The sequence below is a fragment of the Homalodisca vitripennis genome, chromosome 1 (genome assembly GCF_021130785.1).
Source record: "Homalodisca vitripennis isolate AUS2020 chromosome 1, UT_GWSS_2.1, whole genome shotgun sequence".
Lineage (NCBI taxonomy): Eukaryota > Metazoa > Arthropoda > Insecta > Hemiptera > Cicadellidae > Homalodisca > Homalodisca vitripennis.
Window position 1 is genome coordinate 132,790,331 of NC_060207.1, and position 16,480 is coordinate 132,806,810.

The 16,480-nt window shown below is 33.4% G+C and overlaps 1 protein-coding gene across 1 annotated transcript in view; it reads right to left on the minus strand.

The window, feature by feature from the left end:
* LOC124371432 (ubiquitin domain-containing protein 1) overlaps nt 1–14,719 on the minus strand; it is a 33,003-nt gene extending 18,284 nt beyond the window's left edge. The window contains exons 1-3 of the mRNA XM_046829764.1: nt 14,506–14,719; nt 7,786–8,022; nt 3,255–3,377 (exon numbers count right to left, since the gene is read on the minus strand). Of these exons, the coding sequence (XP_046685720.1) occupies nt 3,255–3,377; nt 7,786–8,022; nt 14,506–14,587 (442 nt within the window). The 5' untranslated portion in view covers nt 14,588–14,719. The remainder of the gene's footprint in view (nt 1–3,254; nt 3,378–7,785; nt 8,023–14,505) is intronic.
* Between the last annotated feature and the right edge of the window lie 1,761 nt (nt 14,720–16,480).

Consider the following 16,480-nt stretch of genomic DNA (forward strand, 5'->3'; position numbering starts at 1 on the left):
AATCTAGTAATAAGTAGAAGCAAAATGTCAAATAACGATTCATGTCTGGGTGTGGTCGGTATAATCCCAAAGTACCAATAATAGTGTTTATCAAAGTGTTTTCACTCACTGGTAACTTTTCTCTACGACGTTTACTCATGTTTTTTACTAATAATACAATAAATCACACGAAAAACAAGCGCTTTCAATCACGCAAACTAATTGAGGTTTTAAGTCAGCATACAACAACAATGCAACTGAAGTCGTCTGACAGCTGACATCGACAAATAAACTACGCTCAACGACGACGAAATACGATGCCAATTGGAAGGTTTATTATTTTTGCATGTAGCCCGTTTCATCACCGACTACTATACCGAAACTGATGGCATTTGGACATATTATTAGCCAGCTACATTAAATTCTCGAGACGTCCGGTATATCGGACGTTGGGCATTTTAGCTAGACCACCTCTGTCCGATATATCGGACGCCGGGGCTAAAAGGGTTAATAGGCCTAACTCTTAATATCAGTCACTTTATAAGATTGTAAACACAGTTTCTCTTTTATAATTTTTTTTTAAATATCTAGTTTTAGCAGCAACAAAATATATCACAGGTCATTTTCAACATCCAGTTTTGCTTGATATTTAACTTTAGATAGGCCAATGTTGAAAATCTAGACTCACAGAGGTTTGTGGATGAGAATTGCACTGACAACTTTGCAGCTAGCAGGTAAACAGGAAGAAAACTCAACCAACAATATTCAACACCCAACTTTTGGAATTCCGTCTTTGCATGAGAATCACATTTTAATACCTGTGTTAATCACTTCAATTGCCTGTTTCTGAATGTGGTTATGAAGTACACCCACATTGATTTTAAATGGATATCTAATCAACTTAACTACCAGGTCTCTGGCCCAAACATCTGGAAAATATTGTCCAATTTAATTTTTAAGCTATCCCAAATGCTTAAATAAAATAATAATAATGCCCAAACAAAAGGTCTTTAAATTTGTTGGTAAATTGCAGCAATCGATGTATTTTCAAGAGCTTTCTCCTTTTCTATTTGAAAACTTCCAGTACAATAGTTTAAACGTCTAAGCTGCACGGCGTCATTACTCAAAACAGCATTGCAAAGAAAACACTAAGGTAAATAATAAAGTATTTGTTAATGAAAATAAATCCATATTTAATAATCACTATAGTCTTTTCTTTTGCAGTGATCTAGCCATTTTTAGACCTACTACAAAAACACACAACTTGCCTATCCCACTTTTTATGTTTACTGATCCAACAACTAATAAACCATGCAAGTGTCAAGAATCACACAATAAACAAACTTACACCTGGTCATAAGACAAAATGTAGACAGTAGTACTTATTTCTCATGGCAACTCCAAACCTTGGATTAGATCGCTTATACAGCGTATGATCTTGAGCATATTAAGATCTTGAGTTCTCTTCTCTTGAAATCTTGGATAAGCTGTGTAAAGGCACTGTTACAATATTAATATTCTTCTGTTGGTTTCCCAAACTTCTGCTGGTCTTTCTTGGTAACTAGACTATACACTGACACACCATTTCTATCCTCTGCAATGACAGTATGGTATTAACACCGTCTGTCATAAATAAACCAACAGAAGGATTATTCTTAACACTTTAAGTGCAGAAATTTTAACAGTCCTGTCACCCGATACTACAGAGTTTATTTGCTGCATTACTTACAGAGCTGCTCCATAGTCATACATGTAGTGTGAGTCTCTTCCGCCACAATCAATATCTTCATTTATCGAACTGTTATCAAAATCTCCTTATTTGTCATAACAGATTGTGGTGAATAAATTGTGTACACATCTCAATCACCATCATTTTCAGAAAAATTACACTCACTCTGCTGAATGCTAAACTCACAACACACCTGGACAAATCTCAAATTGATAAAACATCCTTATCATTACTACAAAGAATTCCTGCGACACTGACTGGACAAAACGTAAATGAAAAAAATCTAGAAAACAATAACATTCTGTTATTAATGGCCAGATAAAACTTCACCATGTGCTTTCGTGATAGTTCCTTAGTTGATCATCAGAATGTAGTAGCAATTAAATAGCACTACTGTGGATTTGTAATAATTAAAACAAACACTACTGGAGGCCAATGTGTATATCTTACAGCTACCAGGTGTGTGTAGCAAAGTAGCTGTTTGACAAGTGATAATACGGGTTTGACAGTCAAGAAGTTAAGCTGATTGATGACATCCTCCAGGATACTTACTCCATTTTCATCTCATTTCCTGGAAAATGTTGGAGTTGAAATGTTCTTTATTTTATGTAATAATTATGTTCGTCATCAAAATGCAATGTTGTCCTTAACTTTTTTATTAAAAGGTAGGCTGTGATGCGAGTAATGATAATAAGGAAGCAAGTATAAAGAAAGTAGGTTTATTCCATTAATTCATATTGTTTGCTTAATTTTACTGTTCTAACGTAATTATTATGTAGAGGCTGTGGTTTTCATACCTCATTACAATGCTGGTTAATTTGAGGTTTGTTATGTTTGGTATAGGATATGATTCTACGCATATCATCAATCGTTTGATCCCTTGTGTTTCTATATCATTAGTTCCACCTATGACCAATAAGTAATCCTTTTCCTAGATCCTTGCTTGCTCAATTCTTTAACATCCTTAGTTACTTTATTAAATCTTGCTCCCGACCTAATATAGAAACAGATATCTACATGTGATTTTTATTCTATTAATTTACTCAATTGTTTGCCGTTACTGCCCAATAAAACCATAATTTTTTTGATTTTTTAGATAAAAATCAATAGCTTTTGCTATAATTTTATTTTTAGTTTTTAAAGACTTATGTTTTCCAATTTTGACTAACTTTATTTAAATACTAATCAAGCTAACCCGTTATTTTATGAAAATAACATTATGTGAATGTTGAAACTTTTATCTGAAGGAGCGTAACATAATTGATATAGAAGTATTGATTTTCATGAACATAAATTCTGTTGTTAATAGGTATCAAGGACAAGAACAATATGTGTTAAAATTACATTAACAGAATGGTTTATTTCTATACAATCAATTCATTACATTCTAATAAAATGAGTTTAATATATATATATATATATACAAATACAGCGGTCATTTAAACATGGTCTAAGGTAGATCAGAACTAACAATAAGCCTTGCCTAGATAAACCCAAGCCTTTAAACTACCACTAAAAGGGCAATAACAATTGATTAATAAGTTACCTGTGTTCTCAATAGGTGATTCACGGCCATTATCTTCCTTAACAATATTTATAGGGTAGGAGAGGCAGTATACTGGCACCTGGTAACGAGTTCCCAATTCATCATAGCACTCTGTCAAGAAACCTGCAACAAACACAAGCTGCAGTAGACTATTGGAAATTTTAATTGCAAAAGAAAGTCATTAGAATTAAAGTAGAACTCTGATTATTTATCAGAATTAAATGTGGATTAGGAAAATTCAGAAAATAATAATTCAAATAACTGGACAAAGCTTAGGATTCAAGCAAAAAAGTAATAAAAAATTGAAAAAACTTGTATTATACTGACAAACTTAAAAAATAATGAACACAAACCAAGCACACCACTACAAATAATGTTTAAAGAATGATTTATAAAACGTGTAGCTAGACAATAACTGGATTAGTATTAGCAGAGCCATAGAACAAACACAATTAGGTAGAATATCATACTGCTGGCAATGTGACTCCCTCTCCCACGAGTTTCATCTGGCTCCCATATTTATTCCACCCATAGCCCCGTTATAAGCAGTTAAGTTTTTGTCCGCATCAGAATAATGTATAGTGTCTAGAAAGAACAGTGTGTGAACATTAAATTTCTTTTCATACTTGGAAAATGTCTAAATGAACTATTTGTAATGTTACAAGTGTACAGTGATGACTGTTTTACATGAACACAAGTGTTTGAGTACTTAAATAATTTAAAGATGGCAGCGAAGTCCGCAAATATATGCAGCAGACTCGTGGCAATGCTTGTCATATATACCAAACTGCAAACTAAATATTTACAAAATTCTTTAACAAGGATATCTACCTACGGATTTTAATACATAAAGTACAACAATAATAAACATGTTTTAGGAAACCGTTATACTGCAAATCAGCTATTGTCCGTGATTATACGCAGCAGACTCACGGTGATGCATCTACATAAATACAGATCTGTAAGCAAAATATGGTTTACTAACCTAGAATAATCTGTTGAAAAGTTATCTATCTACAGTAATTCATGCACAAAGTACAACAAAATTAAGTTTTCATGATCAGTAATTTGCTTAAATGCCTATCAGCAGTCATCTGGGAATATACACAGCAGACTCGTGGCAATCTACAAATTTAAATCTAAAAAATACTAACTACAAGCAAAATATTATTTATAAACTCAGACAATTCATTAATAATATTATCTATTTACGATCTTTCGAACACAAAATATAACAAAAACATTTTAAGGAGTTGGAAATTATTTGTATACTGCCATCAGCCGATAATTCAAGACGAGGTGAGTCTCCGCAGATTTGGTTGTCGAATCCCTTCGATCAATTATGAAACCAGAACTTTTGTTGAATATTTTATAGATTTGAGATTTGGGTTCGACACATCACTAATTATTATCATAATGCCATAAAACAGATATTTAAAACAGAAAACTCTGATGTCAATTTTTTGGCAATTTCTGTCAACCCCCATACAAATCTGTGACTTTTATGGGTCTTCTGTGACCGGTAGACACTCTGCAAAAATAACTGGACAAATTTCCCGGTCTATCATGAAATTTCCTGATATTATCATGACTTTTCCATAATGTTCAAATTCCCGACTATTCCCGGTTTTCCTAGACAGGAAAAAACCACTACTGTTCAAGGACGCAAGCAGGTCCTCCGTAACTAAGTTCCACAGAAGGGGAGAAAGGACGCCACCCTGGTGACAGCCCCTCAAAATCCTTGCATGCTTGTTCCCGTAAGAGTGGTAGTAACCACCCTATCTGTGAGCAGGACCCTTATCCAGTCACATATCTGACCATCAATACCATGTCTCAAGACTGCATTAACAATTACCTGAGTGCCTGTGTTGTCAAAAGCTCCTTGATGTCCAGAAAGACACCTATGGCTATTTCTTTCGCTGCTACTGTCTTCTAAATCCTACTTACTAATTGATGTAGGACTGAGTTTAATGGTCTTCCTGAAGTATAAGCATGCTGATTTAAATGTAAAGGGCGCTCCAAGAGAGATTCCTCCCAAACAAACCTAGCAATCATCTTATCCATGGTTTTGAGAAGAAAGGAGGATGGAGATATTGTTCTAAAAGACTTAGACCGATCTAGGCTGTTACAGTATAAAGCTTAAAACCATATTCCAGGAATCTGCGATCATGTAACAGCAATCTGTCAAATTAATGCTTTTATATGAATTTAGAACTCTTTCTTCATCATTACCATTATGACAATGGCAATTAAAGCAGCAGTTGATGTAGGTAGTATCGTTTGGAGCACTCAATTACACCCTGATCCAAGGGATGCACTAGACTGATGACACTAGGCAGCAAGAACAGATATTTCAAATTTCTGTCTTTTCTCTCAAGAAACTTATAAGATAGATTGGTTGATAAATAGTCAATAATAATATATTTTTACATAATTTTATATTTTCCAGTATTCTTTTTTAATTTGTTGATTTCCGGAATGAGGAGTTTTTTGTACCACAGAAAAAATATACTCATCACCATCCATGTACTTTTTTGGTTCATGTAGCTCACTGTAGAACTTTTTACATTTTTAAAGTTCTTGGCTTCTTTGCTATGCTAATCATTAACATTGACAATAGATGGCAGCCTGCAGAATCAGCACTAACGAAGATTGTGACACTTTCCTCACTAACCATAAGCACTGATGCACTTTTTTAAGTCAAAGTTTTTTTCTGCAACACTTTCCAATTTAGAACAGTTTCATCAGTATTATATAAGTTGAGTAGCAGTTTTTGGTTTCTTTAATAGAAGTTTCCAAGAAACTATTAACAGTTTTACTACTGTCAAACAGTTTTTCTCACTCCCACTACATCTGTCTCTCAAAGGCCATCTATAGGTATAAAATTACAGAACCAACTTCACCTTTAAGAAATTAGTCATATGGATATTTTCACTAAGTATCAATACCTTTTCAACAAGAAATTAGTCCTTAAATAGGCTATATTGAGCATTGTTACAGAAACCACAAGAAAACCTGTTTCTCCAGCTGTTGGCTTAGTCTTTTTTTTTACTTTTCTAGATGAACAGCCTTCTTCACTTCATATGCACTCATAAAGCTTACATTTTGTTACTGGTGGTTGTAATTCACAATTTTTACCCGATCCCATGTTCTGCTAGTTGCTATTCATGGACACTTTTTTAAACTGATTCATAATTTCTACTATATCACTCAGTGATAGAACAACACGTTTAAGCTTCAATCTCATTTCCTACAATGTGATAAAAAGATAATACAAAATATTAAAAAAATGTGAACGTAGTCTATTGGATCTCAAACTGACAGACAGAATGGAGACAACCAACAATGTGTAGGTTAGTTAGAGGGAGAAGTGGTAACATTGCTTTACTATTATAAATAGCATACAGGACCAGTTTATTTGCCCCATGCACTTTCACTATTATGTATTGATTTTATAATTTTGATGAGAATTAATATAGATAATTGCTCATTCAGATAACTGTATTTCGGACAATTCGAGTTCTACTGCATATGTAAATATGTTCTCAAACAATGTACATCATTATTTAAAAAGATCTGATACAGATCATGCTTTTTTACATTTATGACCTAGTAAACTTTGTAAATAAGGCTAGTGTATCATGTGCATGTCACCACATTGTGACATTAATATTAATAAATGCCATTAATTAAACATACAATTAGTTTGTTTACAAATAAAATAACAATAGAATTCAACATTAGGTTAGTAATTTCAGATATTTCATGTAATAATCAGATGAAAGTTTAAGTAACAAAAGTTTAAATGCATCCAATCAAATTGTATTGCAAGTGTTAATAATGACAATAAGATAGTAATGCCATTAAGGTTTTGTTTACCTAGTTCATTACAGTACTAATTTATGTGATTGCTTTACTATTGCAGTTTTCATTACAAAATTATTGTTATATCTTCAGGTTATATAAGATATAAAACTTTTAATTATTTGAGCATGTCATCAGTAAAAACTTAAAACCTTCACTCCTTCTCTGTAGTGAGTAATACCAACTACTTGCACTATGTTTGTGCACCATAATGCACCTGTCACAGTCAACATGTTATAACTACTGTACAATATTTTTCAAGCTATAATAAAGATAGTTATCAACTTCACTGCAGCTCTATGCTCAGTGAGAATCATTACTTGCACTATGCTTGTGCGCCATAAGACATCAGTCACAGTCACTGTATTAACCAATGATACATAGACAAATTGGAAATAAATATTACTCTAAATACATGACGAATTTTAATAAACAATACACACAAAAAACATTTTTAAATTTGGCCAAAAATTAAAAAAATAGTCTTTCAGCATGGCGGTCTTACACGGGCTAAATGCATAGTACATAAATTCATACTATAAAAGCTTTTGATTAGTTAATGAATAACCTCTAAATGCTTCTGATTTTACTTTTATTACTGAAAAATTTATATAGGAAATATTAACTATTTTAATCTACATAAACCTTAACATGTATATAAATTTACCATTAGGAACTGATATGTTGGCCCCATCAAGTATTGCCTGTGCCAGCATGAAGTCCAATGACTCGGCTGCTACCGCTGCAGCTCGCAGGGCATCCCAAATCTCTTTGCGGCCCTCAAATGCAGGGGCAGTGTCCCAGAACTCATCTCTTTTACTGCGTAATTGACCCTCTGTCAATGGCACATCAGACTTCCAACGGATGGTTTCATGGCACAGTGGATGGTTTTTTCTGGTACTTCCTGCAAAAGTGGTTACAGTTTAAAACATTTACACTGCAGCTTTGGATGCTTAGGCTATCACAGAGTATGAGGTTCTTAATACTTTCAATAACTTACAAAGGTTCAACAATTAGTGCTAGAATATTATTTATACATAAAAACAAACCAACCATTTTACATATTCACATTTATAGTGCGTGTGCACACACAGTCTTTGCCTATGTAGGCACGTATTCCCAAATTGTTATTCTGTTATAATTGTTAAAATAGATTGTTATAATTATTGTAACCTTAAAATTATTTTTGGAATAAAAATGTTTGAGTTTAATGTTCTGGAAAATCCAGGATGGATGTTGTTTTGTTCATTATGGTTGATTTTTGTTATTTAACAAAATTAAATTTAAAACTTATTAACTAAAAGAAAATGCTATTGAGATGAGGTTTATGATGATGATAAATGATGATATTTAAGTTTTAATTGTACGCAACACAAAATTAAAATTCTACCTATTTACAGATCTTGGAAAAAATTTCTTTAGAAAAAGTGCAAATTTTTAGCTATTTTTTTTTAAACATCTGAGGTTTATATCTAAAAATTTTAGAGCCAATACAATGTTTTTGTCTATGAATACTCGGTACTTTGGTATTACCCGGAAACCACTCTGTCCCTATCTACTACTTGTTATTATACGATATACGTAAGTTTGGATTGAGTTATCATACATATTACATATATTACTAGTAAGTTAAAGTTACCCTTTACGATTGCTCACGTGATCTGAGCTTGAATTTGGGTACAATCTCAAAGTATGCTTTCCTTTTTCACCACAATAGGCCACAAATGTTACCTGGTGTTGGAAAAGTTGGAGAATCTGGGACGTGATCTGAGGTCGGAAAATACCAATTGGAAATGCCCCTGGCCATCAATGTGAGCTGAGGTTCAGAGTGGCCACCTGATAATATTAAAGTACCATAATGATTTACCTACGGACAATGTGTGTAGTGAGTGCTCTATCAAGATTTTTTATTCTGATATTGTGTTGGCTTTACATTTGAACACATGGCATTTTACATTACTTTTCTTTGTGCAATAAATGTAACAGCTATTGTCCTCTAGGTACACACACACTTTTGGTTCTTGAAAATATACAAAACCCAAATTTAAGGGGGCAACCAAGAATTAAAACGAAGAAATTTCTCTCAAGAACTGAACTTCTAGAGCAGAAAATATATGATTTGGATAGGCAGATTATGAAGGAAAAACAACAACTTTCTGAAATACAAAACATTTTTGAGGACCATGACAGAACACTAACAAGGACACTAAATGAATATGAACAAAAAAACCAGGAGCAGGAAAAAGAAATATTGATGTTAAAAAGGAAAATAAACTCACACGAATATTTCCAAAATGAAGAAACAAATCTTAAGGAAATTGCTACTCAAACAGATTCTTCACAATTTTTAACAGCACAGTCCACCCCGCTGGTGATAGAGATAGCCCAACTCAAGGAAAAGTACAATCTACTTAAACAAGAGCTGAAACCCCCCCAGAAACAAACACAAAACTGTTCTGAGCATTTAAGTAAACAGGAAAGAAAATACAACTCCACTCAACGTCATAACAGGCTGAAATGTCAAAATAAGAAAACTAAAAATAAATTCAGCATCTCCATGCAAGTAAAAAAAAATGCAAGAACATTCAACCTTCACAGGAGAAGCTAAAAGTGACCAGAACCTGACTAAACTAAATACACATTCTTCACTTCCAGCAAGTGATAACGAAGACTCTCAAATGATCCAAGTGAAAGTGATGGTACATAGAGAACAAAACTCTTCAATAAATGAAGCTGAAAATCTGAACAAACCCCCTCAGTAACCTATAAAGACACCACCCTGCACAGCTAGAGTTAAAGCACCAAATTAAACATTTGAGGGATTTTTTGCTGAAAATATTGAATATTATAAGATAATAGACAAAATCTAAAAAGAATAAGTAGGCTATACTTTTCACCATCATACTCTTTATCTACAACCAAAAGATCTATTCCTGAAACTAGAATGGAAGAATCCAATTCAAACAACGAACATCAAGTAAACAATTCTTTTTTAGCCCCTGTTCACCAGAAAATGGGAAATCTCAAATTCAAATCAAGAATTTTCAGAAAATGCCTCATTACATCAAAGAACCAATAAACAATCCAAATTATCTCCTTGAACAAACCATTAATCACAAACATGTTTGCACATTACACAACAAAATGTACAACCTGCACAAGAACAGACAAAAGAAAGAACCCTCACTTTCCTACACCAAAACACTGACAGGATATCCAACAAAATAGAGCACCTAAACACCCTTCTTTCTGAATTAAAACCAGACTTTGTGATCCTAACAGAACTTGGACAAAAAATTGAATCACTACAAAATACAAGACTTATTGGGTATATACTCACTGCCGAATACTGTAGGAAACACCACCAAAAGGGAGGAGTTGCTATATTTGCAAAAGAATCTTTAAACCATCATGTTGAAATAATTGACACATACAATTACAGTACAGAATTGGTATGCGAAATAGCTATTGCTAAGGTTACCCTTGGTAGGTAAGTACCATCTCTTTCTTGTTGGAGTTTACAGAGCAAATGGAAACCTGGAAGCCAGCCTGGAAATTCTAGCTGAAGCACTGGAAAGCATACCAACGAACCAACCAGTATTAATAATGGGTGAGCCTGGTGGAATTTTTAACAGACCAATTGGAAGAAGGTAACACAGCCACTGCCATTCTAATCAACTACAGTAAGGCATTTGACTGCCTTAGTCATGGACATCTTTTAGAAAAATTGACAACTTTTGGAATAAATGGAAAATCACATGACTGGATAAAAAGTTACCTGACAGGACGAAACCAAATGGTAGAAATAAAGCACACCTCAAACAATTTAACACATCAAATAAAGTCAGTACCACAGCCCATCACGCGTAGTGTACCTCAAGGCTCTGTATTAGGGCCGGTCTTATACATTTTATACACAAATAACCTACCTAGCTTCATGCAAAATCTCGGACAAACGCTGATGTATGCAGACGATACAGTGCTCCTACTAGGTAAAAAAGAACCAGATCAACTTGAAATAGCTGCTTACACTGCTCTGAATATGGTTTTTCAATATAGCCATGGAAATGACCTTGTGGTAAATGGAAATAAAACTAAACAGCTGGTCCTAGGAAGACACAAGGAAATTGCAGAGAGACTACCAGAGCTGGAGTTAACAGACATTTCAAAGTACCTGGGCATAATAATTGACAACCGCCTTACATGAACAGACCACATACCCTCTGTGCAAAAAGTTGAGCACAGCATTATATGTAATTCGCAGGATAAAAAGTACATGTGACAGCAACAGCCAAGACTGCTTACCACGCCCTATACGAAAGTCACCTTCGATATGGGATTGCTGCCTGGGGAGGCACCTCAGTGAATAACATGCAACGTCTCCTAGTCCATCAGAAGAGAGCAATCAGAATTCTTAGCAACCTCCAGCAAAGGGAATCCTGCAGACATCCGTTTAAAGATCTAAGAATTCTCACTGTTGTCAATCTCTACATCTACCACCTTTCTCCATATTAAGTCACCTGAAGTAACAAGAACCGGTGCACAATATCACAATTATAATACTCCAACTACCAACTCCCAGTACACTGACTCACTATGACAGAGAAGAAACCTACCTACACAGGAGCAAAGTTATGGAACGCCCTGAACTCCCAGGACACCTTAGAAAGACTGAAAAACAGCAGTTTGTACGAAGACTGAAGAACTGGTTACTGGAGCATCCGTTTTACCAACTGAAAGAATTTTATGAATGGACTAATAACAAAGAAAGTCTAAATGTTTTATATTAACTTGACAAAATATTCCATACTAGACTTCCATGACCCTTGTTCTTATCTCTAAGATAATGTACAACAGAATGTAAATAAATAAACAACAACATAGCAAAATAGCTACAATACTCAAAGGGTTCAAATCTAATTCTTAATATCACAGGTATCAAGGTAACCAACCAAGAAGTATAGAAATACAGTAAAATCAAATGCTACGAACATAATTTCTTCTGCAACAAAGTGACTAAAATTCAAACCACCGAATCTAACTGCCTGACTGTTGGATTAACTACAGGACCAACTACCCCAACCCAGGACCGATAGGTCTATCCAAGAATCAACAGGCCTAAATAAATAAACAGGGGGAAACGTGTAATAAGGAAGTTATGATGAAAATTTAAAAAGTTACAATAGCTGGCTTTTGTGTTGCCAGAACAGCTTTGAGTAGGTCAGTTCACTCTCAGGTAGGTCCAATTATATGTGGTTTTGTAAAAAGGTAAATAATTTAAAATTAAATAAAAAACAACAGAAAACAATCAGTAAAATATAAACATAATCACGAATGCTTGAAAGCCCTAAAATACTATATACACAGCTAACAATGTTATTTGGCCAGAGGACAATGCCCACATTACTTTGAACACGTACAAAATTTTAAATACCCTTATGAACTAAAACCAAACATCTTTTCTTGTCCATTCTAACACCATAATAGTAGCCTATTTTATAGTGCACTTTACAATATACAAATTCTTAATTCTTGTAGGCCATTGAAGAAAATATGCAGAAAAATATCACTCACTATTGTAACCTGAACAAAATAGTCCAATAACATTAGAGGCGGTGTTGCCACATAGCTACTTAACCAGCAGTTTCTGTTATGTAGCTATACGTCTCCTTGTGAAAATGACGATAAAAACAAATGAAAGTAACAAGAAATTGTTAAATTGATTTTAGGTAATATTGCTATACTGAATCTTGCTTATGAAATTATAAGCTAAACTGTATTTCTGTTTTATCCTTCATCTACATCTCAAAAACTGCTTTTAATACGAATGGCTTTAATATAGGCCTATACAACAAAGTTACTCCAAGTGTAAATAAACTATAGTTTTAGCCCAATATAATTTTCTATATCACTTCATCTAGAAATAATGGAGTTGAAGGGTAGACTTTAATAAGCGACCAACACTCGTTATTTGATTAATATTATTGAATGGTTCCATTTTTTTTATCGGAAGGATAATTTGATATTTATTTAACTTAGCGTATGATTTCAACTTATTAGTTAGTAATTTTAATGTAAAAAGTAAACACCAAGAAGTAACTAATATTTGGAGACTTTGAAAATGGTAATGAATATGAGGAAAATAGATATTTTTTCACATTTTTTTTACTTATTCATATAATGTCACATCTTAAACAGTAGTGTATTTAAGTTAAATACTTTTCTCATTTTATTATATACTACTATCACTAATATTTATTATAATTTATACATCTCTTATTTATTGTTAATTATGCCTAGATTTGATTTGTTCAGTTTGGCCCTTTTCTTTAAGTATTATTTAGTCATCTTATTTTCAAAGTTTATAAATGTAAATTGATTTTTGACCGTTGAAGGGGAATAAATAAACTAGTGACGAGATTTGTTTGAGTAGCTTCAACATGTAGGTTTGGCTCGTGGTAACACATGGGGAGAATTCTTTCCTCCATTTCACAAAAGCCGTTACTTGTTGATATCAAGCTGGGCAAGTTATACATATTGTAAGGTTTCTTTGATATCGAAGACTAGGCTATAGTTGTTGTTTTGTAATGTTATTGTAAAATTTATGTGTTTAAAATTGTAATGTATGAGATTCTTCTTGTTACAGTAATTTATTATAACTCTTATTGTACGTTGAAGTTGGATAGTAAATTGAATTGTCTGCAGTATAATAAGAGGCCACCACTACAATAGAATCATATTTGTGATGATCAAACTATAGAAACAAAAATGTGGACTCGAATTACCTTATATAAAAACTATCTTTGTTGTTTATCTATAAAATGTAACAAACAAAACAGTTAAACATTTAGTTACTTTTTACTATTTTTAAGGATATACTATGATTCTATATTGTGGTGTTGGCCTCTTATTATACTGTAGGCTTGTTCGAAAATAGCAATAGAATAACAAGTGTATGCCGCTTACTAAAATCTCCCTGAGATGAAGAAATTTAATCTTATATACAACTCTTATTAAAAGAGTAGGCCAACACTATCATACACCTAGTTAAATGTTTGGTCTATGTTGAATTAAGCTGTTTAAAATTTAACATTACATTTAAAAAATATTTTAATTAACTAAACCAATGCATACTAAAATTACCGTTTTGATTTAAGTAGCCTATTCCACTATTGGTCTAGGCCTTGGTTGTAGACCTACATAGAATTTTAAATTTTTATACCTATATATTAAAAAGGTAGGCTATTCTCTGTTGCTTCGTACATATTAGATTACACTCCCTTATTAATAATGTACCAAAACTGAATGTTATTAAGCCTACGATAAAATATACTGCAGACCTTTCATTGTCTAATGTCTAATGGATGAAGTTGTAAGGTAACAGTACCTGAATTAGGACGTGATACATTTTCTGAACTTCCGTCTATCCCACCACTCCTGCTTCTATTTATTCCAATACATCCTCCCATTCTGTGACGATAAACAAATGTGACATTGCACTAAAATAAATCAAAAACATAAGAATTGAACTTTCCATTTCCTAAACATCATTCCGAAAGCCATATTCAATGTTACCGATGTTTCCTGTAACCACTGATTTAGCTGTAGCAATGTAGGCAATGTATAAAAACAATTTACCAATTTTTAACCGGCATATATAAAGATACCTGAGGCAGTATGTTGTTCCAGACATTAGAATTTTCCTGCTCCTAACAAAAATAAAGTCGTGTGTAACATGAAATTGGATAAATCAAATTCAATAGAAAAACAGTTTCAAAAAAATCTCTAATTTCATAGATAATTAATTGTCTCTTGGGGGTATTTACCTAAAGCTGTGAATGTTTGGGTTCGGAGTTTTGAGAAGCAGGGATTTTGTACTCGACTAGAGGAGAGGGTATTAAAAATATAATATAAAGTCAAATAAACCACTTAAAGCCGAGACCACAATTAATCGATGATTAAATGCAGGTAAAAATAGTAAAATAGCAGTTTAAAAAAATAAAAAGAATGTTTATATTTATTCCTGAACTTTGAAAATAGTTCAGGATCCTTTGTTGATATTGTCAATACATTCTGTGTAGTGTAGTAAATAGTGGTGTTTTGTTTTTGTTGTTTCTGTCTTTCGTGCTAAGTATAGAATTAAAATTGAATTTGTTGACGTACAACATTTCCATTGTTAAGACTTGCATGTCATGCGCTTAATGCCACTTTATAATACAGGGTGGCGCAGAGAAACGGAAAATTTTGAAATAATCATAATAAACCAATGAATTGTACAAACAACTTTTTAATGCTTAAAATGTGTTAGGCAAGAGTGGAAATTACATGAGAAATGTTGGAAACAACAACAAATCTAAAGCCACTTTTTAAAAATAACATCAGTTAAGTGCTGTCCATTGCGCCTAACACATTTATTCAATCGATTTCGAAAACTTATCATTGTGCGACGCAATGTGTTCTCTGGGATGTTGGCGACGTGTTCTTCAATCTGAGTCTTGAGCTGAAGAAGATTTCTTGGCCTAGTCTGGTACACAACGCTCTTTAGATGTCCCCATAGAAAGAAGTCGCAAACTGAGAGGTCTGGAGACAGTGAAGGCCAAGTGACGTTAGCGGTCCTTGAAATGATGCGCTCCCCAAACAAGTCATATTCGTCGGATATATCATATTGTAAGTGACTTTCATCTTGTAAGTGTAACACTACAAAGTACATTTTATTTAGGCAATTAACGAAAAGTAGTTGTTGTGTATTTTGAACGTTGAACACAGGCTGGTTGTACTTTTATGTTGGTTTGCAAACAATAGGTTTGGAACCTCGTTTCCATTCTAAAAGTCATTAAGTTCACTCTTAATGAGAACCTCTGTAAAAAGACAAAACTGCTCTTTTACTGAATATAAACAATTTTTTTATTGGATCCAACGATTTTAACTTGAGCTTCTGTGGATACCTCCACTTAGCAAACTAAAATGTCTCCCCCTTAGCAGACACGCCCGTGTTAAAACGGGTGACCGCACTTTGCGTTCAACTTCCACGCACGTGTTGTTACGTGTCAAACAGCTGCTTTGTTCGCGAATCAGCTGTAAGATGATACACTTTGGCCTCTGACAGTCATTCAAAAACTATGAAGAAAGCACATGGTGAAGTTTTAAATGTATTTTAGAAACAGAACGTTTTTGTTTTCTTTTTTAAATGCGTGTTCCAGGTTGCTTCTGTAATTTTAATTTTTATTTTTATTGTGGGTTAGTCGGATTGCAGAAATTATTTGCATTAATGATAAGGACGTTCTATCAATGAATGTTATATTTGTCCAGATGTGTTGTTGTGAACTAAGCATTCAGCAGTCTCTAATGTTTCTAGAAATGAA